The following is a 24,792-nucleotide window of genomic DNA, read 5'->3' as shown; positions in this document are numbered from 1 at the left end:
AAGATTTGGTTCAGTACTTAAGATTTATGGAGGTATTTGAAAGTAAAGGTCTGGAAAATAGAGGTTCTTTACTTATTTGGGCATTTAGATGATCAAGAGCTATTTTCTTCCTGATAGTGTCATTATATTGTAAAGTTGATGATATGTGAAGTCTGCATTTTTGATTCCAGTGTTCATAAGTTTTCTAGGGAGATATGATCACTTTGGTAGCTTCTGATATTATTAATGAATTTTATGGTGGCTTATTTCTGTCTGTCCTCCAGCAGGTCAAGCCCACATTACTGTTGGATTCTGATGTTGTTAGTGGATGAGACTGCACCAATGATAATCTTGGATGCTTTTGCTTGTACTTTGTCTAATTTTTCCTATACTGATATAGCAGAAGGTGACCAGACTGGTGCTGCATATTCCATTATTGGTCTTATTAGTGTAATATAAATAGTTTTGAGAATTTTTGATTTTGTGCTCCAATTTCTTCCGCAAAGCCTTTTCAATATATTTTGTTTATTGAGAGTTGGAAGTGTCAGAGATGTGTTGAGCAAAACATAATTCCTCATCAAGCGTAATACCAGGGTATTTTGGATTTGTGACTTTTTCGATTAGCCTGTTGTTGATCATGACTTTGGGATTTTAGGAATGTCTATTTTTCCTGTCTATACTAAAGGTACTCAGTTTTTTTTTTATCTGGGTTGATTTTAAGTTCATCTGACCATTTTTCTAATCTTTTCATGGTTTTGTTTAGGATCTCTTTCGATTCATTTTGTCACTAGTGTGCAAGATGGCTATATCGTCTGTATAGCAAGCTACTTTTGTATCTTCTGTAAGGTAAGGATGAATGTTATTGACATATAAAAGAAATAGTAAGGGGCTGAGTACTGAGCCCTGGGGAACACTAGCCCAGGTTCTCTGCTCTCTGGATATTGCATCTCTTGGCTTATAGCTGACTATACTTGTCCTGTCCTATTTTTATGCTTGGTTACAAAGTATATTATACCTGTCAAGAAATTATTTTCTTGTTTTAATCCTTTATATTTAAACAAAGTTTGCATGCAAAAAGTACCTTCAAGACTAATCTACTTGTATACAGGGGATGTTGACTTCACAATAGTCACCTTAGTATCCCATAATATTTTTGCATTATGGGATGTTGAGGCAATTGATGAGAAGTCAGCAGCCTCTACATGCAAGTAGACTAGTCATAAAGAGATACTTAATGTGCAAACTTTGTTTGTTTACACTTGGATAAAGGATTAAAATAGACAGAAACAGAGTATATTATACTTGACAAGGATGTAATTTCTAATCAAGTATAATATATTTTTTTTGTGACAAATAGAATTCTGCATAATTTGTTTAGCCCTGATAGTACACTCCATTCATCCTACTCAATCAACAAACCATGCAAGGCTCTGACATTTTAAGCTTCAAAATCTTCTGCACCAGTGCATTAAATGCTGATCTCCATACCATCATTCAGTGTAATGAAGAAAATTGTAAGTTTCTGTGGTTTAGTAATTCTGTGGGAAGTTTTCAGTACTGAGACCATATTATGATGTAAATAAAGAGTTTAATAACAAAATAAGCAATTAAAACCCGACAAGTTTCGTAAGTCATAAGACTTACATCGTGGGGGGGGGGGTACTGGTACAAAAAAGTTTTACACAACAAAAGCCTATTAACAATTAATTACACATATTAGATGTTTTGATAACTTCACAACTGTTACATATAATTGATAAACCAGAACACAAATGGTAAATTTGTCTGTATGCATATTGGAACATTGCTAGTTGTTGCTATCATGTTCTGTGGTATCACACATGTTATATCCTAGGTCCATGGCAGTTAAATTTTTGATGAAGGCAGACCATACTTGATGTAAAATTAAGCCTTGAATTTTATCAGTGTATAGGGATTCTAAGCATTTGCAAGGCTTCTTTAAACAGTTACGATCAATATGACATTTTTGATTGTTGCCATGGTACTTGATGGCCTGTAGTAGTTGTGTGGAATGCCAGGCCTGATATATTCTCTCTTCCTTTTTTTTTTTTTTGATGTCTTTTACATGTTCAGACATGCGGATCTCTCCCGACTTTCTCATATGGCCTACATAACAAATTCCACAAGAGCAATGAATCTCATAAACGCTGGTTTTTTAATGGGGTGATGTGGAGGTTTTGGTGGATGTAAGAATCATGAGATTTTTTGTGAAGGTAAAAAAGCTACTTTTGCATTATACTCATGGAGCAATGTAGCCACGTTGTCTGTGATATTCTTGATGTAAGGCAGCATGATTGTATTCTTGAAATCTTGTTTAAGTAAGGGAGTTGCAGGAGATGTATTAAGTATTTTTCCAGTCATCTTGGTTCATAACCATTAAGTGCAAGGTTCTGTCTCAGGTAGTGCAGTTCTTTATTCCTTTTGATTGATGTGTCTGATATATTGTATGCCCTGTCTTATAAAGTTTTAATTATGCCTATCTATTGTAATGGATGGTGGTGTGAAGTGGCATTTAAAAATCTTCCCATTGTGGTAGGTTTTCTGTATACAGAAAAGATAACCTTTTCCTTATTCATTTACTTCACATGGATATCAAGGAACAACAATTCGAAGTCAATATAACTTCAAATACACTGCCTTCTGCTTCTCTGGCCCTCTATGGAATCCCTGCTTTTTTTTAGCTACCATTCATCTGCTGCCATCAGTAATACCTCACCTGTATCCATTCTGTTCTCTCCATCCTGCCTGAAAACATTATACTCACATTCTATTCCAATAACTGTTGTCAGCCCTGTGTTACTAATGCTAGTTAACCAATTCTGACCCCCCCCCCCTTGTTCCAAATACTTCTGGCATCTGATGGAGACAGAGATGTAGAGCAGGTGCCCTCCCTCGATAAGTCTTTGGACTCCCTGGAGGTGTCAAATAATAATAATAATAATAAATAGTATAGTAATCTCAGAGTCCACAACTTTATTTATATTGACCTTGTAGCTATCTCATTCTGATTTCTTATCTGAGGAACCACACTGCTTAGAAAGAAGTCAACAGACACCTCCATAGGCAAGGTGCATCATGCCATATTAATGAGTCACATGTTTATAACCAGTATAAATTGGTGGAATATGATGCTTCCTTACAAAGTCATGAAGTCATTACAACTGTGTCCAGGTGAAATGGCTGTGAGAAAGGAATGGAGTTTGAAAGAGGTGTTGGGATAGGATGTCATGTTGCAGGACTATCTGTTTGGCAAATGTTGACAAACTGGGCCATCCCAGGTCAACAATCAGTGATACCATACTGAGATGGAAGCACAGGGAGTCAAATGCATGCTACTGGCAGTGGATGATCCACCATGTTCACCAAATGTGACCATAGGTGGCATAAAGGATAATATGAAAAACCAGCATTCATCAGTCAATACATTGAATGCAAGCCAAACATTACCTGAACCAACATGCTGAATTGTTTTCAGTGGTGCAAAGAGAGCATGTATAGTGTGATGTGGAAGCTTGGAGAGTTGTTATCTTTCACCAGAGTGCATAATCCTGACTATGAAATTGGAAGATGGCAGTCAGATGGTGTGGTCCTGTTTTTCCTTGTTTGGCCTAGGACCTCTGTTTGTAGGACCACAAACATTGAACGGCGAGAAGTATCTGAACATTCTGGACAATGCAGTGCTTCCTACTGTGTAGCATTTCTACAGAACTGACTATTGTCTCTTTCTGCAAGACAATGCACCATGTCATAAGGCTGCTGTAACTGTGTGGTTTGTGCACATGAACATCGCCACTCTTGATTGCCACAGAACCCTGATTTCAACCCTATTGAACATCTGTGGGATGATCTAGAGCATTGGGTACAGCAGGCCAGGATCTCATTACATACCTACAGGAAGAATGATTCAAAATTCCCATTGATTGCTATTGTACGCTTGTGGAAAGTATGTCCACAGGATTGCTGCAGTCATTGTGGCAAAAGGAGGTCCTACATCTTATTAAAGTGGACACAGTGGTTGTTTGTTCCTCTCACTATGGTGCACATTGACACCAAGCAGTATTTGCAATCACCAAAGATCTTACACAAATTGTTCACATGCCTGTCAAAATAATAGATTACCCTAACCACTCTCCAAACACTCTAGATCTCTTCCTTACTAGGGATCCTTCTAAGTATACTATGGATAATATTTGTTCTCTTAGCAATTCGTACCACAATATAGTAATTGATTCTTTCATCCATGGAACACTCATACAGCCACTATATCCACATGTTGTTTGGCATTATAAGAATACTAAGTGGGATGATCCTTGAATGTATCACAGAAACAATTCTTACTGGTATGGGAACATTTATTTTCTCACTGCACTTTAAATTCCCTTTGCATAGTAGAGGTTCGGTGTAGTGGTGGAGACAGAGGTACAATAGGTGTCCTCCCGCGATGAGTCTTTGGACTCCTTGGAGGTGTCATGAATAATAATAATAAACCTTGTTTTTTCAATAATTTCTCTATACTAGAGACATCTGGTGGCAATAGGAGAAACTTTATAAATCTATCTATCGACATAGACAAAAGACATGGGACAAAAGAGTGATCTTTTGTCCCATGCATAATACTTTTATTTGATATTAAAAGTATTCATGGACTTTTAGTATATTTATAAAGTTTATGCATATAATGACACTCTACTTCTTGTAGAAAGCCTTATATGCTGGTTAAACATGATAACTAAATACTTAAGGAATTGACAGTGTACACCAGAAATATAAATTAAATCAACTTTAATATATACTTTCCGATATTTCGGCAATGTCATGTTGGCATCTTCATGGGAACTTAAGATGAAGACATGTGCATGCAAGTACTACATAATAGTAAATGAGAAATGAAGCGAGGAAGCTACCATTTTCCTAAAGTCCCGATGGTGCCCCCGGCGGGCTATATTAGGTGTTCTTGGCGTTTGGGCTGAAGTTCTTCTGATATGTGTTTCCCAAATTTGGGGCAGTCTCATGCATCCAAATTTGTTGAGGTTTGGCATGTTCCTAAGGGCTGAGGCAGATTCCATGAATAGTCTTTCATATTTGAACTTGCTGCGGTGTATTACTGTGGCTTTCTTCCACCTTATTCTGTGGCGAGTATCCAGAGCATGGTCTGCAAGCCCAGAGTGACTGTATTGGTGAAATCGGATGTGTAGTCCTTGTGTTCTGAGATTCTGATATTTGCTGTCCTGCCTGTTTGGCCAAAGTAGGACAATTTACAGCTGCAAGGGACCTGGTAAACACCAGGTAGGTCTAGTGGAAGTGGTTGGTCCTTAGTGGAGCGGATAAGGGATGCCAATTTTCTATATGGTCTGTAACAAGAGGTCAAGTCATGTTTTTTTAGGATTTTGTTGATTTTTTCCAAGGTGCCTCAGATGTAGGGAATGGTGATGGATTTAGAGTAATCTTTTTTGTGAAAGGGGGGTAATAATGCCACTCTTCTTGTAGAAAGGCTTATACGCTGGTTAAACATGATAACTAAATACTTAAGGAATTGACAGCGTACACTAGAAATATAAATTAAATCAACTGTCATATATACTTTCCGATATTTCGGCAACGTCATGTTACCATCTTCATGGGAACTTAAGATAAAGACACGTGCACGCAAGTACCAAGTACTACATACTTGCCATTAAGTTCCCATAGTTGTGGATAACTGGTTTTAGTATTTTTTGGATTTTTTTTTTTTTTTTGGGGGGGGGGGTACCCATTGGCTGAGAAAGTGTTAAGGATGTGATTTAGTTCAGTAGTTAGAGAGCTTGGTCATTTGAACTGATTAGTTTTGCCCTGTTGAATAGTGTCTTAATAACTCCATATTGTTGTGAAGTGGGGAGGGGGGGAATTGTTGGTGAATGTATCTGCCCGTATGGGTCGGTTTTCTATAAACTGAGAAAGGTTCCATCGGGAAAGTGGTGAACCAATGGATGTCCCCTCGATCTGTTTGTAGAATTTTTCCTGCCAAACGAAATAGCCTGAGTTCATTGTGAACTGAAATATGGTTGAGATATCGGGAGGAAATTTAGCTTGGATTAGCTCTAAGGTTTCTTTGAGGGGGACATTTGTGAATACAGAGGAGACGTCAAAACTGACCATTATGTCATTATGTTGGAGTGTAAGGTTTTCTATACTGGCTTTGAAGTTGGCTGAGTTTTTTATGTGTGATGGTGTGTTGCCAGTATAGTGTGAGAGCATTTTGGCTAAATATTTAGCTAGTTTGTAAGTGGGGGAATCAATGCCATCCACTATGGGACATAATGGCACATTTTCTTTACATATTTTTGGGAGCCCATATGTACGGGAGGTCTAGAGTTATATGGTTTTAGTCTGTTAGTAATCTCCACAGGCCAAGAAGTGACCTTCTTAAGGATTAATGGAGTTTTCTAATTTGTGAGTTGGTGGGATTGTATTCAATGGGGAGGTAAGTAGCTCGATCTAATAGTAAAGCCTTAAGCGTACCTGTGTAGTCATTATGATTGAGTACCACAGTGGTGCTTCCCTTATCAGCTTTGGTGATAATTATTTCTTTGTTTTTCTTCAATTCCTGTAGAGACTTGTATTCACTAATGGATATGTTCTAGTAGCAAGGCTTATACGTTGGTCATACATAACTGGCAATTAGTTTACGGAATTAACAACGCATATAAAGTATATTAATTAAAGGTTACTTTAATAAATAACTTCTATATTTCGGCAACGTCATGTTGCCGAAATATTTATGTTCCTGAAGATGGCAACGTGCGGTTGCCGAAATATAGAAGTTATTTATTAAAGTCCTTTAATTAATATACTTTATATGCGTTGTTAATTCCGTAAACTAATTACCAGTTATTAATGGATATGTTGGTTTTTTGGTAGTTTTGCTTTTGTGAGAACACAGGCTACATCCAATCTAATATCGTTGGCGATGTCGTTTGGAAGGCGAATCCCGCCTACATGTACAATAGTTATTACCAAAGCGGATAAGGAGAATGCCACTGTGGTACTCAATCATAATGACTACACAGGTAAGCTTAAGGCTTTACTATTAGATCGAGCTACTTACCTCCCCACTGAATACAATCCCACCAATTCACAAATTAGAAAACTCCATAGGCTCCTTAAGAAGGTCACTTCTTGGCCTGTGGAGATTACTAACAGACTAAAACCATATAACTCTAAGACCTCCCATATATATGGGCTCCCAAAAATATGTAAAGAAAATGTGCCATTATGTCCCATAGTGGATGGCATTGATTCCCCCACTTACAAACTAGCTAAACATTTGGCCAAAGCACTCGCACACTATACTGACAACACACTATCACATAAAAAAACTCAGCCCACTTCAAAGCCAGCATAGAAATCCTTACATTCCAACATGATGACATAATGGTCAGTTTTGACGTCTCCTCCTTATTCACAAATGTCCCCCCTCAAAGAAACCTTAGAGCTAATCCAAGCTAAATTTCCTCCCGATATCTCAGCCATATTTCAGTTCACAATGAACTCAGGCTATTTTGTTTGGCAGGAAAAATTCAAGAAACAGATAGAGGGGACAGCCATGGGTTCACCACTTTCCCCACCCTTGGCCAACTTCTTTATGGAGACTTTTGAAGAGAAAGCCTTAAACTCTGCCCCACAAAAACCTACCATATCGCTTCGCTACGTTGATGATGTGTTTGCTATTTGGCCACATGGCCTGGATACACTCCTCTCCTTCTTAACACACTTAAACAACCAACACCCCAGAATCAAGTTTACCATGGAAAAAGAGAAAAATAATAGCCTCCCCTTCCTAGACACACTAGTCACCCACCAACCTGATGGAACCTTGGTTTTCTCAGTTTATAGAACACCCACCCATACAGGCAGATACATTCACCAACAATCCCACCACTCCCTCCTCACAAAAATATGGAGTTATTAAGATGCTATTCAACAGGGCAAAACTAATCTGTTCAAATGACCAAGCCCTGACTACTGAACTAAATCACATCCTTAACACTTTCTCAGCCAATGGGTACCCCCTCACCCAAAAAAAAAATCCAAAAAAATACTAAAACCAGTTATCCACAACCCACCTCTTCACAAAAAAGATTATTCTAAATCTATCACCATTCCCTACATCTGAGGCACCTTGGAAAAAATCAACAAAATCCTAAAAAAACATGACTTGATATCTTGTTACAGACCATATAGAAAATTGGCATCCCTTATCCACTCCACTAAAGACCAACCACTTCCACTAGACCTACCTGGTGTATACGAGGTCCCTTGCAGCTGTAAATTGTCCTACTTTGGCCAAACAGGCAGGACAGCAAATATCAGAATCTCAGAACACAAGGACTACATCTGATTTCACCAGTACAGCCACTCTGGGCTTGCAGACCATGCTCTGGATACTTGCCACAGAATAAGGTGGAAGAAAGCCACAGTAATACACTGCAGCAAGTTCAAATATGAAAGACTATTCATGGAATCTGCCTCAGCCCTTAGGAGCATGCCAAACCTCAACAAATTTGGATGCATGAGACTGCCCCAAATTTGGGAAACATATATCAGAAGAACTTCAGCCCAAAGGCCAAGAACACCTAATATAGCCCGCCAGAGGGCACCATCAGGACTTTAGGAAAACGATAGCTTCCTCGCTTCGTTTCTCATTTGCTGTTATGTAGTACTTGCATGCACATGTCTTTATCTTAAGTTCCCATGAAGATGCCAACGTGACGTTGCCAAAATATCGGAAAATATATATTAAAGTTGATTTAATTTATATTTTTAGTGTACACTGTCAATTCCTTAAGTATTTAGTTATAATGCACACTCTAGTATAATAAATGTTCATGATTTCATCTTATATTTTAAAGTCTTCCATTTTCTCTCTCTCTTTCACACACACACACACACACACACACACACACACACACACATGCTATACATGTGTTTTATTATTTTTAGCAAAACTGCAGATGAATTAATACTTCTAGCACAACAGAAAAATTTTTTCTAGAAGTACCACTTTCCTTTAAATTCAAATGCTAAGCGAAATTACAGTTAATATTCCAAATCATATTATTATTCTTGCTCTCTATTATTCATTGAGCATTGCTTTTTTTAGGGAGATGAAGAGGCCAATCTTGGACTCCCCATCTCTCCATTTATGGACAGGCTCAAACCTCAACTAGCAAAGCTTCAGGAATCATTTATAAATCATTTAGTGGCACCACTATGCAGTGCATATGGAGAAGCAGGACTTCTACCTGGTTTATGGATAGAAACTTTGGAAAGTGAGGATGAGCGTAAGCAGAATGTTTATTCTATAATATTTTTGCAAATATTATAAATTGAATATTATTTGTTTTGCACTAGAAGAAATATTCAGTTATTAGTTATTTTTATTAAATTTAATTAAACAAAGCTGTTTTGCTATTCTTTAGTAATTATTTATTTTTATTTATTTATTTTTTAATGGGAAAAGAGAAACTAGTTTCAGAAAGCAATTTTGATTTGCTATTTTGCTTTCCTGAAGGGAATAATCATGCTGTCTTAATTAGGAAAGAACATGTGGAATTTTCATATAACAAGGGATGTGTACACAGTATGCTCATTAAGTTATGAGATTGATTTTTTACAGGACAGCCCTTTAAATAGAAGTACCACATGTGTTTATAGTTTTGACCACTAAAGTGTGTTGTAATCGCAGGTGCAACTTTCAAGTCACATGATGCAGCAGTTTTCATGTGGCAACCATAGAATTAAGAGTGTGTGAGTGGAGCATGTCAAAAGTTGTGCTATTGAACAAAGAGCTGTGATAAAATTTTACTATAAATTAGGAAAAACTTTTGTAGCAGTGTACCAAGACATAAAAAAAGTTTATACCAATGACTGTCTGTGTTATGCCAGGTTCCACTGGTTTTCAACATTTAAAGGGGGGAGGGAGTCCCTGGAGGAAGAACCACACTGTGGATGGCCAGTTTCTGCAAGAACAAATGAAAATGTGCTGAAAGCTAGGGATATTGTTGCCCATGAGAGGTGAATAACCATTAGGCTACTCACCATACAGCTTGGTGTCAGTAAGGAATTGGCCAGATGAATTGTAGAAAGAGATTTATCAAAATTTCATCCATGCAGTTGATCAAGATCATGATCTACTGGAAAGAATTGTCACTGGTGATGAAAGTTGGTGTTTTCAGTTTGATCCAGAAATGAAACACCAAAGCATGGAATCCTGTGGAGCGTCTTCTCCCCAGCAGAAGAAAGTCAGGATGCAAAAATCACTTGTCACGACAATGGTCGTTGTTTTTTTTTGACACTGCTGGAATTATCCACCGTGAATTTGTTCCTGGGGGCACCACAGTGAATAGTCAGTATTATTTAGGAGTAATTCAACATCTGTACAGCTGCATGCAACATGTCAGGAAAGAACTGTTCCGCAACAACAATTGGTTTCTGTTGCATGATAACACACTGTGCGCTATCTGTGAAGCAGTTTCTGGCTTCGAAGTTGATCTGTGTGATCGACCATCCCCCCATTTGCCAGATTTGGGCTCCCACAGACTTTTTCCTCATCCCAAGGATGAAGTGTGCCTTGAAAGGGAAGCGCTTCAGCAACACTGAGGACATCCAATGCAGTGTGACCCAGACACAAAAGGAGGTTCCCATCCAGGACTTTCACTGTGCCTTGGAACACCTGTACAACAAATGAACACTGTATGGAATTGGAGAGAGATTATTTTGAATCTGTGTAACTGACAATTCCAAATATAGTTCTTTATTTTGATATAATAAGTAACATATAAGAAATGTCAAGGGGTGTTTGAGGGAAGTTGCATTATCGAGAATGCTCAAAGTCAGGAGAATAAATCAGTGGGAATAAAATGGACGAGTAGCATCATGAAGCAGAAGTTGCAGAAAAGTGATTAAAGGAGTGCGTATGAATGGAAAAATTAGGAGAATGAGAGAACAGGAGTGCAAGACAGACAGGTAAATGGAAAGGAATGCAAGACAGACAGGTAAATGGGGATGTCACAGTGGACAGGAAGACTTGTAGTGTAAGAAGGGTAAATGTGGGCAGACAAGAAAGAAATTAGATAGCCTGGGATGGGGGTCTAGAGAAAGTTGTAGGATGGGTATTTGAGAGAGGAATGGCTAGGGGGACGGTGTGGAAGAGTAACATCTGAGAAGTGGTATCACTGTGAATTTTTAGAGACCCTGGAATGAACATGAACTGTTATGTTTGTATACAAATGCCAGAAGTATCAGAAATAAGGGAAACAGAATTGTTGCATTGATTGATTAAATTTGTTCACCCAGAAATAGTTGGAAATAAGTGAGATGTAGTTGGATGAAGACAGTATCCATATCCTGACAGTAAGATGGAGGGTATGATGTTTCTAAAAAAAAAAAAAAAAAAGGGGGGGGGTGATGATAATAGAAAAGGAAGTTTGCTCATGCAAGGAAGAAATAGTAGCAATGGTTTTGAGGGGCCTTAATCCTTCTTGCACCTCAGCATGGTAACAAGGCAAATAAGTGATGTGATGTGGGAGAAAGCATATCAGTAGTGTATACTACCAGAAGTGCCACTCTAGGTATGAGGGCCACATCACTATGCCCAGCTAATATATAGGGAGCATTGAGAGACTAGATTAGCAACCTGTCTCAAAATGTAAAATTGCTTGCTCAAGGAAGCAGTAAAGATTGCAACCAGACTAACCATACAAAACCAACTGATGAGACAAGGAAATCAATAACTTCGAAATAGCATGATTTAAAAATAGCAACTTGGAACATAAGATCATTAAATCAAAAAGAAGATGAACTAATTAAAGAAATTAATGAAAGAAATATTAAAATAGTAACATTATTTGAAACTAGGAAGAAAGGAAACAGAATGTATAAAATACAAAATTATATAATAGCATACAGTAGAGTAAATAAGGGCAAAAGCAGGAGTAAGCAATAATGATACATGAACAATATCAGTTAAATATAAAAGAATGTAACTACATATCAGAAAGAATCATTCATGTGCAGTTAAAGATAAAAAGGCATATAATAAATTTCATAAGTGTTTATAGTCTTGAAGAGAGGAACCAGAAATAGAAATAAATACATTCTGCATTCAATTACAAGAAACTGTAAATAAAATAAAACCAACAGAAATGATCATTATAGCTGGAGATTTCATTGATTTTACACATAATAGTTCATGTTCATTGCAGGCTCTGTAACAAGTCCCAGTGATACCACTTCTCAGATGTTACTTCTCCACACCTTACCCCTAGCCATTCCTCTCTCATTACCCATCCCACAACTCTCTCTAGACCCCCATCCCAGGCTGTCTAATTTCTTTCTTGTCTGCCCACATTTACTCTTCTTACACTACAAGTCTTCCTGTCCACTGTGACAGCCCCCATTTATCTGTCTGTCTTGAAATTCTCCTATTCTCTCCTTCTCCTCATTTTCCCATTCATAAGCACTCCTTTAATCACTTTTCTGTGATTATAGGAGTGCTTAAAACAACCTCTGCTTAATGATGCTATTCCTCCATTGAGAACCAGATAATACCAGGAAAATGCCAAAGATTTAATGAACCAGTGCAAAATAAAAATGAAATTAATTTACTGCAGTACTGTGCAAGCAATGAATTCAATGAACCAGTGCAAAATAAAAATGGAATTAATTTACTGCAGTGCAGAGAGGCACAGAATAGGACATGGTAGAGACACATAGTAGTCAATCTCCTGGAGGGAGAAGACACCTGACAGGACTGTGCAAACAATGAATTCAGAATAAATAACACATTCTATCAGCAAACAAAATTTGCGCCTGAAAATATCTTCAGGACTGAATATAGTGTTGTACTACCTTACCCTTACCCCAGTAAGGTAGTACAATACCATATTCATTGCAACTCGTAGCAAAGGTGGAGCAAGCTACCAACACTCCTATCCCAGTATCTCCCATAATGCAAAACACATCTCCTTGCGGATATGTATAATGTTATGCATTAAGGGATTGGCCACTACCCAGACTAGTTTCAACCTTTTTTGAGGTCTCTTCAGTGGGAGCTAGGCCCAGTGGTGGAGATACCAGGCAGAAGCAATAGCGAGGTCATCTTTACCTATAGGAGTTGCCAAAAGGTGTGCCACCTTTTTTTATTAAATTACTCTGGATTTAGAGAAAGATGTTGAAAGTTTATTTTTCACTTGGTTAGACTATAATAAATTTAGTTTAATCCTTTATCCAAGTATGAGCAAAACAAAGTTTGCACCTGAAAATATCTTCAGGACTGAATATGGTGTTGTACTACCTTACTGGGGTAAGGTAGAGTCCTGAAGATATTTTCAGGTGCAAACTTTGTTTGCTCACACTTGGATAAAGGATTAAACTAAATTTATTATAGTTTAACCAAGTGAAAAATAAACTTTCAACATTCTATCAGCATAAAGAAATTCATAAAATAATGTGAATAAATAACTTAGGAAACTTATCCATAACAGACCATATAATAATAAATAGAAACATTATATCTGAAGAAAACATCAGCGGATATAGGAACTGATGATGCATTACTTATTGAAAAATTAAGAGTAAGGTAGTACAACACCATATTCAGTCCTGAAGATATTTTCAGGTGCAAACTTTGTTTGCTCATACTTGGATAAAGGATTAAACTAAATTTATTATAGTCTAACCAAGTGAAAAATAAACTTTCAACATCTTATTAGATATATGAAGAGCCAAAGGCTTCAATTTTCAACATCTTTCAACAAACCTTCAACATCTTTCTCTAAATCCAGAGTAATTTAATAAAAAAAGGTGGCACACCTTTTGGCAACTCCTATAGGTAAAGATGACCTCGCTATTGCTTCTGCCTGGTATCTCCACCACTGGGCCTAGCTCCCACTGAAGAGACCTCAAAAAAAGGTCAAAACTAGTCTGGGTAGTGGCCAATCCCTTAATATCTAAAATATCTTCAGTCCTGAAGATATTTTAGATATTTTTAAAAAAAATTTTTTAGATATTTAAAAAAAATTTTTTTTTAAATAAGCACATAGATCAATAACACTAAAGTTTGTAAGGAATACTTTGGAGGAGGTGGATTAAATAAGAAATGTGGGGGGGATGATGGATAAGAACCTAAAATTGAGGGGATAGAATGCTAAAATTGTGAAGATACCACAATAAATTCATTCCAGCAATGATGCAGAGGACACTGATATGTAGAAGTAAGAAGATTATGGTTCCATTGTATAAAGCCTTGATCAGCCACATATGGATTACTCTGCACAAATTTGTTCACCTGATTTTAAAAAAAACAAAGAGATTTTGGAATGGTTCCAGAGGTGACTGACTAGAGTTGTTTATGATCTCTTTAATGTTGAGGATGAAGAAAGGGTGAGAAAATGCACTTTGCAGAGTCTAGTATAGTAGGAGGAGAAGGGAGAGGATATGAGAGACATATAAGTTGGTAAGGGGATATCACCAGGTTAATGTAGAAGATGTTTTTCATAGAATAGGGACAGATGGAGAAAGAGAGAGAGAGAGAGAGAGAGAGAGAAAATAAGAGGTCATTCCTGTAAACTGTAGAAGAAGGGTATGTGAGCAAGGGAGTAAGACATAGGTTTTCTGCATGGAGTGTAGTGAGTGATTGAAATGCATTACATGAGAATGTGGTAAGTGCAGAGTGAATGCATTTAAAGCAGAGTTTGATAAGGTGTGATAAATTTGATAAGTGGGAAAAGGGAAAAATAGTAACATTACATAAATGAATCTCTACCACAGATGTAGCAAATTATAGATTGATCATTATATCAGGAGCAGTGGTTAAGGTTATCTTGATTACTTTGATGGACCTGTGATTTCAGTCAGGATTTCTCCATGACTGCAGGTAGTAAAGAGTCCAGCTATTCCTGTCTTCGACCTTTCTTCTCCATTTTCTTCCAACTTTCTTAATCATTGGGTCATCCCACCTGGTCTTCCAGATTTCCTTTTGGTATCTCTTGGATACCAATTTGTTACTCTGACTGTCCATGTGTTGTCTCTCATTCTGACGAGATGTCCTGCCCATCTACTTTTGCTGTTGTAGATTGCTTTTATTACATCTTTGAGTCCAGACTTCTTTCTGATTTCTGTGTGTCTTACTGGTCTATTTTATTTATTTTGCACATTCTTCTTTCTATTGTACGTTCAGTTGTTAATACGCTTTGTTCTTCTTTTAAAGTTAGTTCCATGTTTCACTGCCATAAGTTAATGCTGGTAGGATGTGACTATTGAAAAGGTGGGCTCTTATTTCTATATCTATGTTTTGGTTGGTGATTGTTGATTTTATTTTCTTGAAGGCTATCCAAACAGCTCTTTTTCTCCTTGCTATTTCATTTGATATGTCGTTATTCATTTTTATGGACTGTCCAAGGTAGATGTAATCTTCAACTTTTTCTATGGTATGAAAAACAAATACTTTACAGTATTTGTTTTTCATCCATCTTGTTTTGTCTGGATGTATTTCCAATCCAATTTTTTGGCAGTTTTGGCTAATGTCATTCAGCATTGATTCTAATAGTTTGGGGGAGTGAGATATTAATACCACATCGTTGGTGAATAATAGGATATTTAACATTTCACCATCAATGTTTATTCCACCTTTCAATTTATTCAAATGATGCTGTCCAGAGTAGATGTGAAGAGATTAGGTGATAAGACATTGCCCTGACATACTCTTCTACTTAAGTTAATTTTAATCGAGTGATTGAAAAGAGTGATATTTGTTGTGCCGTCTTTGTAGATCTTTTTTGAGCTGGATGTATGCTATTTCTACTCCTTGTTCTATTAAAGCTTGGAATACTGCATTATGCTCAACAGCTTCAAATGCCTTTTTAGTGTGGAATCTGATATTCTCTGCATCTTTCTGTTAGTTGAGTAATAGTTTGAATGTGGTCTATTGTCGAAAAGCCTTTTTGAAACTGGCCTGTTCTTTGCAGCTATTTTCATTGATGGAGGTTTGTATTCTGTATAGTATGTCTCTGACAAATATTTTATGTGTGTGATAATAGACAGATGGGTCTGTAATTACTTATGTCTTCCTTATTACCTTTTTTTTATACAGAATTATGGTCTTTGATGTTTTCCATTCAGTAGGTGCTTTCTCCTTAATTGTATATATCGAGTAAATCTTTCTGCTAGAGCTTCATAGAGTACTTGTCTACCAATTTTTATCGGATTTTATACCATCAATTCCTGGTGATCAGTCATTTTTCATATGGTGGATAGCCATTTTTACTTCTTCAGGTAGGATAGATGGTATTTCCAAATTTTCATCTGATACTGTGACTACCTGTTTAGATGAGTAAAGGTTCTCATAAAACGATTTTATTATTTTTTTCCATTTCACTTCTGTTTGTGTGTCTGTTTCCTTGATTGTCTATGAAGGCTGATGGTAGTGGTTGCTTTAGACTTATTTCTTTTTCTACTTTTTTTAGGCTACTATGGAGCCTAGCTGCTTCTGCCAATTTTGTCATTCTATATATATATATATATATATATTATAGTCATCTTTGATGTTCTGCCTCAGTTGTTTACAGATAATTTTATATTCTAAACAGTCTTTCAGTACTCTTCTTTTCTTCAATAGTTCTATTGTTCTTGCTGATATTCCCTGGTCTCAGGAGGAAGTTCATAGGAGGCTCTTTCTTTGCAGTTCAATAAATGATTATTAAAGTTTGAATGTTAAAGATACCAAACTATTTTAAACCTGGTTTTACTCCATTTCCCAAGTAAGCAAACAGACAAACAAGTCAAGTGTTGCAAGTCTAGCTGACCCTGCACGCATAGTGCAAGACCAAGGAAACTCATGGTAAAAGTAGAATAAGCTCTGATCACTAATCTTAATATTTACCCATAATGCAAAGCACATCTCCTGGAGGAAATGTATGATGCTTTGTATTAAAGGCAAGGGGCCACTACCCAGACCAGTTTCGACCTTTATTGAGGTCTCATGAGTGGGAGCCAGACTAGAAATACCAAGATGAGTTACCTTGGTCTTGCACTACGTGCAGGGTCAGCTAGACTTGCAACACTTGCAGGTGCAAACTTGACTTGTTTGTCTGTTTGCTTACTTGGGAAATGGAGTAAAACCAGGTTTAAAATAGCTTGGTATCTTTAACATTTATTATACCCAAGGTAAAATACTTTCTACATTTATATCTCCTCCTGAGATTTTTATTTAATAAGGTTAAAACACCTTATGATAACTTGTTCTGGTAAAATACTTAATAAAATAAAAACCGGTCTGGGTAGTGGCCCCCTTGCCTTTAATATTTAATACAAAGCATCATACATCTCCTCCAGGAGATGTGCTTTGCATTATGGGTAAATATTAAGATTAGTGATCAGAGCTTATTCTACTTTTACCATGAGTTGCCTTGGTCTTGCACTATGCATGCAGGGTCAGCTAGACTTGCAACACTTGCAGGCGCAAACTTGACTTGTTTGTCTGTTTGCTTACTTGGAGTAAAACCAGGTTTAAAATAGCTTGGTATCTTTAACATTTATTATACCCAAGGTTATTAAAGTTTGTTAAATCTTCGTAGATGACATTTTTTGGAAATTAAAAAATGACATCTACGATATAATTTAGAAAAAATGTGGAAGAAGTTTCTTCCACATTTTTTCTAAATTCTTCTGGATTTATCTGTTTTGAGTGTTTTTTATGGTTGGACTGTGCTCATGTGCATTCTTCATTTTTTTTTTTTTTTTTTTTTTTTTTTTTTTTTTTTTTTTTTTTTTTTTTAAGTATTTTGAGGGTGGCTCTTATTGGACAGTGGTCTGAATGGATATCGCAGTAAGTTTTTCCACAACATTTATTATTATTTTTTTGCAATTTGTTAGAATGTAATCAATTTCATTTCTTGTCTCTCCATTTGGGAATTGCCAAGTCCAACAAATTCTGCCAGGAGTTCATCTCGTTCATTTCTTTTTACTTGTAGAAAAGGAGAAAAGACTGTAGACCACTACAGTGGTCTACAGCCTTTTCTCCCACAGCCCAATGCATTTTTCTTCAATAGATCCTGTACCAATCTTTGCATTGAAATCCCCCCCACACTATAGTGTATGTTGTTTTTTTCTGTAATGTTTCTCGTAGATGTTCATAGAAGTTTTCTATTTCTTCTTTGTCAGCTGTTGAAGTAGGTGCATAGACTACTATGATTTTTATTATAACTGATTTTCCTATTTTTAATTTTAGTGTTCTTAGTTGTTCAGAATGGATTGTACAAGAAATAATACTTTTAGTTAGCTTTTCATTTATGATGAAGCCAACTCCTCCAGCCATTGTAGCATTATCTGCAGCTCCCAGGAAAATTTGGTTGCCATTGTTCCATTTTGCTGTTAATTCAGAGCTTCTTCAGGTTTCACAAATAGCAAGGACATCAAACTTTACATTTTGCATTTCTCGAAACAGAAAATCAATATGGGAATCAGAAGACAGAGTTCGAGTGTTGAAAGAACCAATAAATAGGGTTGAATTTCCAGATTTCCAGATGGTGATCAACCTTCTTCTGCAGTATTCTTACACCCCCTTGCTCTTGCAGATTTCTCACCACCACCTTGATTGGATTGCAAAGCGCTGCACAGCACTGGGGGCCTTTTACTTCTTCTACTTGCTGGCATCTTTACAGTGGTCTACAGCCATGTTCTTCAACCTGTGGTCCGCAGACGGGCACCAGTCCGCGGAAATTTCCTGGTGGTCCCCCAAAAATTTCTTCGTCTCTCAGAAACAACGCTCCAGCCACGTATATCAAATTTTCTAACATCTAAGCAGCAGATGTTGCATTAGCTAAAAACTTTAATTTTATAACATTGGATTTAATAAATGAAATACTATCTACATTGGAGAAATATTTCTTGTATTTTCCCCAGTCCACAGGTGTAAAAAGGTTGAAGAACGCTGATCTACAGCACTTCTCCTGACCATGGTTCTGAAGTGCGCCTTTGGTCCATGGCTCCTTATTCATTATTCAGAGCTGCCTGCTTGGGCTCCCCTTATCCACTACCTGAGGGACACACTTGGTAGGGGTGAGGTTCCCCCCCCCCCCCCCGAGTGGTTAAGGTATTAGAAAATATTATTTAAAGACATTATTCAGGAATAAGTGGATAGCAATAAAATATATGTATAATTACTCCATGGTGTGTGGGAAATGCAGCTCTATGAAGGGATAGGTCCTTAGTAATTTACTCACTTTTTAAAAGAAAGTGAGCTGAGTTAATAAGGAAAATGGCTATTACATTATACTGCTGAAGTTTACTGTGACATTTGACAGGATACTGCATAGAATTCATGTTATCATGCAAATTAAAGCAATGAGGGGATGACAGTGTGGAAAAAAATAATGATTACCATTTGAATGTGGGGAGAATATAAAGATGCACATTTGGGAATGAAATTATTCCAAGATGTATATATGGAATGTGGGAAATTGATGAGACTAAAGAACTGGAAGTAATGATGGACAGGAAGCTGAAGTTCAGAGCATATTGCAAAAGAGGCAGAATAACTCGAGGAATCACTTAGATTATTGTTATTATTACCACCAGACTTCCAACGAGTCAAAAGATTAATCATTAGAGGTCCACACTCTTACAGAAAAAAAGATCATCAAATGTCTTAAACCCATACAGTTTTTGCACACACACACATACCACATCTCAGGGAATTCATTTCACTTAGAAACCATCCCCATGCAAAGGCTCCTTAGGGATAGCTTCTTGTTCTACCTTTGTCTCACTCTACTCTGTGAAAAATCTTCTCCACATTAATCTGGTAATAATCCCTCACCAACTTATATGTCTCAACCATATCTCCTCTTCTTTTATTTTACAAGACTCTGCAAATTGCATTCCCTCAATCTGTCATCACATCCCACATTCCAAAGACCTGACACTGACTTTGTGAATCTTCTTTGGACTTCTCTAAGATATTCTCATCCCTTGAAAAACAGGTAACCAGACTCTGCACATACAGCGGTCTGTATGTGGTCTGATCAAGACCTTATACAAGGGAACCATAACCTTCCTACTCCTACATATCAGAAGTAAGATATGAAGTGAAAGATCAAGAGATTGGTATCGAAGAGGCAGAAGTGCTTGGCAGTGAATACAGTAGTAGTGTGATGATGAGAGAACAGGAATACAAGAGGAACAGGGAAACATGGCATAGAGAAAGAGTGGATGTTGAAAGTAGCAGTGAATGCATGTGTGTGTGTGTGGTGTGGAGATGGAGTATATTGCAATGTGAGTGGCAGAAGTTGTGATTGAACAGATATATGTAGTAAGCAGTGATAAAAGTGATTGGACAAGGGCAAGTGTGGTGAGGAATTCACAAAACCAACAAGTGGCTTGGATAGGACTGGTTAGGACCTAAAAATGAACTGCTGTATTTGTTTACAAATGTCAGAAGTATCAGAAATAAGGGAGATGAAATGGTTTTATTGATTGAGTTTATTTGCCCCAAAATCATTGGAATAAGTGAAACATGGTTGAATGAACATGATATTATAATGGGAATAAAAATGGAAGGACAGAAAGGGCAAGAAGGGAGGAGGAGTACTGTGACGACAGAAGGAGAATTATCTCCACATAAAGTTGGCATGAATGAGGGAAATAGTGGCAATAGTTACGAGGCAGTGTGGTGTAACATGGAGGTCAAGAGGAAGACATGTTTAGTTGGATATTGCTATAGACCTGGGAATGTGTACGGTGGTTATGAAGAAATGTATAAATAACTTGGATTAGTGAACAAAGGAAGGGTAATTATTATGGGTGATTTTAATTATGGCAGTACAGAATGGAATGAAGAGATAGCATTTGGGAATAAGGGAAATTAATTCCTCAAGTTCTTGAGAGATAACTGTCTCAGGCAGCATGTAAAGGAGGGCAAGTGAGGATCAAGAGTTCTAGATTGGATCATTTCATCAGAGGATGTAATTGTGAGAGGAGTTTCACACTTTCCTCCAGTTGGTGGAAAGTGTGCCAGGTTATCCTATTTCCTTTGGAGGAAATAGGATAACCTGGGTTGTGGATAGTCATATGAAGACTTTTGTGAGGAAAGGATATATGTGGAATTACAAGGCTGGTGATTATGACAAGCTTAGGAGACAGCTTGGAGCTATAGCATGGAATGAGGAGTTGAGCAGTAAGGAAATTGCTGCATGGGAACTGACAAAGAAATACATAACAGCATCAATGTGAGAATGTATTCCAAAGGCCAAAAGGCTGAATAAGGCAAGTGTAAAATGGATGAATGTGGAGCATAAGCATGAGATCTGGTAGAAGAAGAAGGTACTTTGGAGACAGTTCAAAACGAATAGTGGTAATAATTAGTTACATGAAGAGTGTAGAGAAGAAGCCAGAAGAGTGACTCAGTTAGTAAGGAAAACAAAAGTGCAGTATGAGCATGTGAAGTTTTTCTTCAAATGGACTGCAAATTGGCAGTCCATGTGAAGAAAAACCTTATAGAGTTTTTTTAGAAACGTAGCAAGCAGAAGGAAGAATGATGTTAATGGATGAAAGTGGTAGAATGATAACTGCTGCAGAAGACATTGTTGAGGTATTCAGCAATCAATTTATAAGGGTGTTTCATCCTGATCAAGGTGGAATCATGAGGAACTTAAGTGTAGACAACATAAAAGAAGATGGCTTAATTGCGAGTGAGCAGGAGGAATTTGAGGAAATAAATAAACTTGATGTCAATAAGGATATAGGATAACATTCCCTTAAGATGCATGGTGATATTCCAGGGAATTGGAGGTAGCATTGGAATGCCTGTTTAATAAAAGTCTTGCAACAGCACAGCTTCCAAGTGAGTGGAACCACTGCATAAAGGTGATGATAAGGCTGTAGCTTCAAATCATAGGCCAGTCTGTATATCTGGAGTTGTGGTGAAGGTACTGGAGAGATTGGTGAGAAGTAGGCTACAGAAATGGGTTGATAACAGCATTATTCTCTGTGGTTATCAGAATGGATTTGTTAAGGGGGAGATCATGTTTCACTAACTTACTTATGTACTATAACAAGGTGACAAATACCTTGGACAGGGGAGATGCATATACAGTGGTGTGCTTGGATTTTGCAAAAGCTTTTGATAGACAGCCACACAACAAGCTAGTAAATAAATTGAAACAAATGGGATTGGATAACAGACTTCTGAGATGGATTAGTGACTAGCTGTCATATAGGTATCAGAAAGTTGTATATGTGGGTGCAGTATCCCAAAAGAGGAGGATCACTAGTAGTGTACTGCAGGGGTCAGTTTTGGGCTCACCATTGTTCAATTTGTATGTTAATGATATTGGGATGGGTTTAACCAGTGATATGCAGTTGCTTGCAGATGCAAAACTGTGGAGAGCAATACAGAGTCAAGCAGATGTTATGGCCTTACAAGAGGACTTGAACAGATTGCATGAATGGGAAGGTAAGTGGAACTGTCAGGTTTTGAGATTTGGTAAGCAACAATGGGATGCGAAGTATACATTTGGTAGGAAACGTTAAACAAAGTACAGGAGATGAGAAATCTACAAGTGATGGTGGACAAGGACCTGAAATTCAGGGACCACATTGCACAAGTTGTAAAGACATCACATTGGATAATGATGCAGAGGACCCTGACATGAAGAAATAAAGAAGTTATGATGCCATTATATAAGGCCTTGATCAGGCCTCATATAGATTATTGTGCACAGATTTGGTCGCCGGGCTTTCATGTGATGAGGATATGTTGGAAAGGATCCAGAGAAGATTCACAAAGGTAGGTAGTGATCTTTGGAATGTGGAGTACGAGGACAGACTGAGAGAACTTAAGTTGCAGAGCCTCGTGAATAAGAGGATGGATATGATGGAATGGAGACGTAAGTTAGTCAGGGGTTGTTAACAGGTTGACATGGAATAGATTTTTCATAGAATGTGGGGGGGGGGAATAGAACAAGACGCTATTGGTCGAAACTGTATAAGAAGTATGCGAGCAGGTTCTTTGCATGGAGAGTGGTTGGTGAGTGGAATATATTGCCTGAGTGTGTTTTGAATGTAGACACATTGAATCAGTTTAAAGCATGGCTGGATGAGTATTGTGTGCAACAGTATGTACCTTCCATGGTGAGTCTGACTCCGTGGAGGTCAGATGTTAATAATAATATCATTAAGATCCTCTTCTCATGATTGCCATAATCTGTTGTGTTTTAACAGTTTAGCAATGTGATCCCTGAATTTCAAGTCTTTTCCCATTACCACCACTCCAAAATCTCTCATCTCCTTCAAAATTTCTCCATTAATTGCATACTCTGCATCCTGTCCTTGCCTACAAAATTTCATGACCCTATACTTAGCAGCATTAAATTGGTAGTTTCGCTTATTTTTCCAACAGAGTATATTCTAATCCCTTTACAAAAATACAGATGGTAACGATTATTATTTATATGGATACTCCATGCAGCAGTCTGTCAAGTACGTTTGCGAAGTCCAGCAGTATCTTGGTGTAGCCATTTCCTTTATCTAATTCTGCTGTCACCTTATTATAAAATGTGAATAAATTACTGAGGCAGGACTTTAACACAGCCATGCTGCCCCCAATAGAGTATCATATTCTTATCCATCCATTCATGAAATTTACTTTTAGCTAACTTTTCCAATACTTTAAACACCACTCCAGAGATACTAATTAGTCTGTAATTTGCTCCTTTTGTCTTGGAGCCACCTTTATGTAATGGAACTATCTTATCCTCTTTCCACTCCCTTGGAACCTTGCCAGAGCCGAGACTTAGATTAAACAATTTTGTCAGAAGCACTGTCAGTTCTTGCATATTCTCATAGCACACTTGCTGACATGCTATTCCCATTTGTCCAGGCCCACTGCTGTATTCACATTGATATTTTTCAATATACTGAGTGGTTTGTACCCTTGCAAAGTGATCACTTAGTAACTGAACTATTTCTTCTGCTTCTGTCTCTTTCCTACCATCAGCACTGAGTAAAGTTATTATTACTACTACCCCAAGACCTCATGGAGTCAAAGACTCATCTGGGAGGTCCTTTTATCACACACAGCTCATCATACCTTGCCTTCAACACATTCAAACTCCTTGCAGACACCACACTCTTAGGCAAGGCATTCCAATCATTTACAACTCTGCATGAAAAAAAACCTGTTCCCTCACTCCCCTACTCACATCCTCTTTATACAGTTTCCATGGATGACCTCTGGTTCTCTCCCGATCTCCCACTATTTTCTGTAGAACTTCTCCAGCATGCATCCTATTACAACCCCTTACCAACTTATAGGTCTCTATCATATCTTCCCTCCTCCCCTTCCTCCTGTCCATTAGACTCTACAAATTGCATCTTCTCAATCTTTCCTCATACTCGACATTCCAGAGGTCAGAGACTGCCTTAGATAATCGCCTTTGGACCCTTTCCAACATCTCTTCATCCTTCTGAAAACCAGGTGACCAAATCTGGGCACAATAGTCCATGTGTGGCCTAATCAAAACCTTATACAATAGAACAAGAATCTCCCTACTTCTACACGTCAGTGTCCTCCACATCATTCCCAGAAGCCTTTGTGTTGTCTTCACAATTTTGGCTATGTGTCCCCTAAATTTCATATCCTTATCCACTATCATCCCCAGATCTCTTATTTCTTCCACCTCCAACAATATATCCTCACCAAGCATAAATTCTGTCCCATCTTTGTTTTCCAAATTTTAAAGCCTTGCATTTTGCAAC

At 37.5% G+C, this 24,792-nt stretch overlaps 1 protein-coding gene across 1 annotated transcript in view; it reads left to right on the top strand.

The window, feature by feature from the left end:
- LOC150109140 (cGMP-inhibited 3',5'-cyclic phosphodiesterase 3A-like) overlaps window positions 1–24,792 on the top strand; it is a 218,130-nt gene that overhangs the window by 146,222 nt on the left and 47,116 nt on the right. The window contains exon 11 of the mRNA XM_090401631.1: window positions 9,140–9,320. Coding sequence (XP_090257757.1) covers window positions 9,140–9,320 — 181 coding nt within the window. The remainder of the gene's footprint in view (window positions 1–9,139; window positions 9,321–24,792) is intronic.

This window comes from Typopeltis vanoorti, chromosome 2, assembly GCF_054136105.1.
Source record: "Typopeltis vanoorti isolate ZY-2024b chromosome 2, IOZ_Tvanoo_1.0, whole genome shotgun sequence".
In the NCBI taxonomy this organism is placed as follows: Eukaryota; Metazoa; Arthropoda; class Arachnida; order Uropygi; family Thelyphonidae; genus Typopeltis; species Typopeltis vanoorti.
The sequence above is the reverse complement of the archived record's forward strand: the minus strand, read 5'-3'. Positions and strand labels throughout refer to the sequence as shown.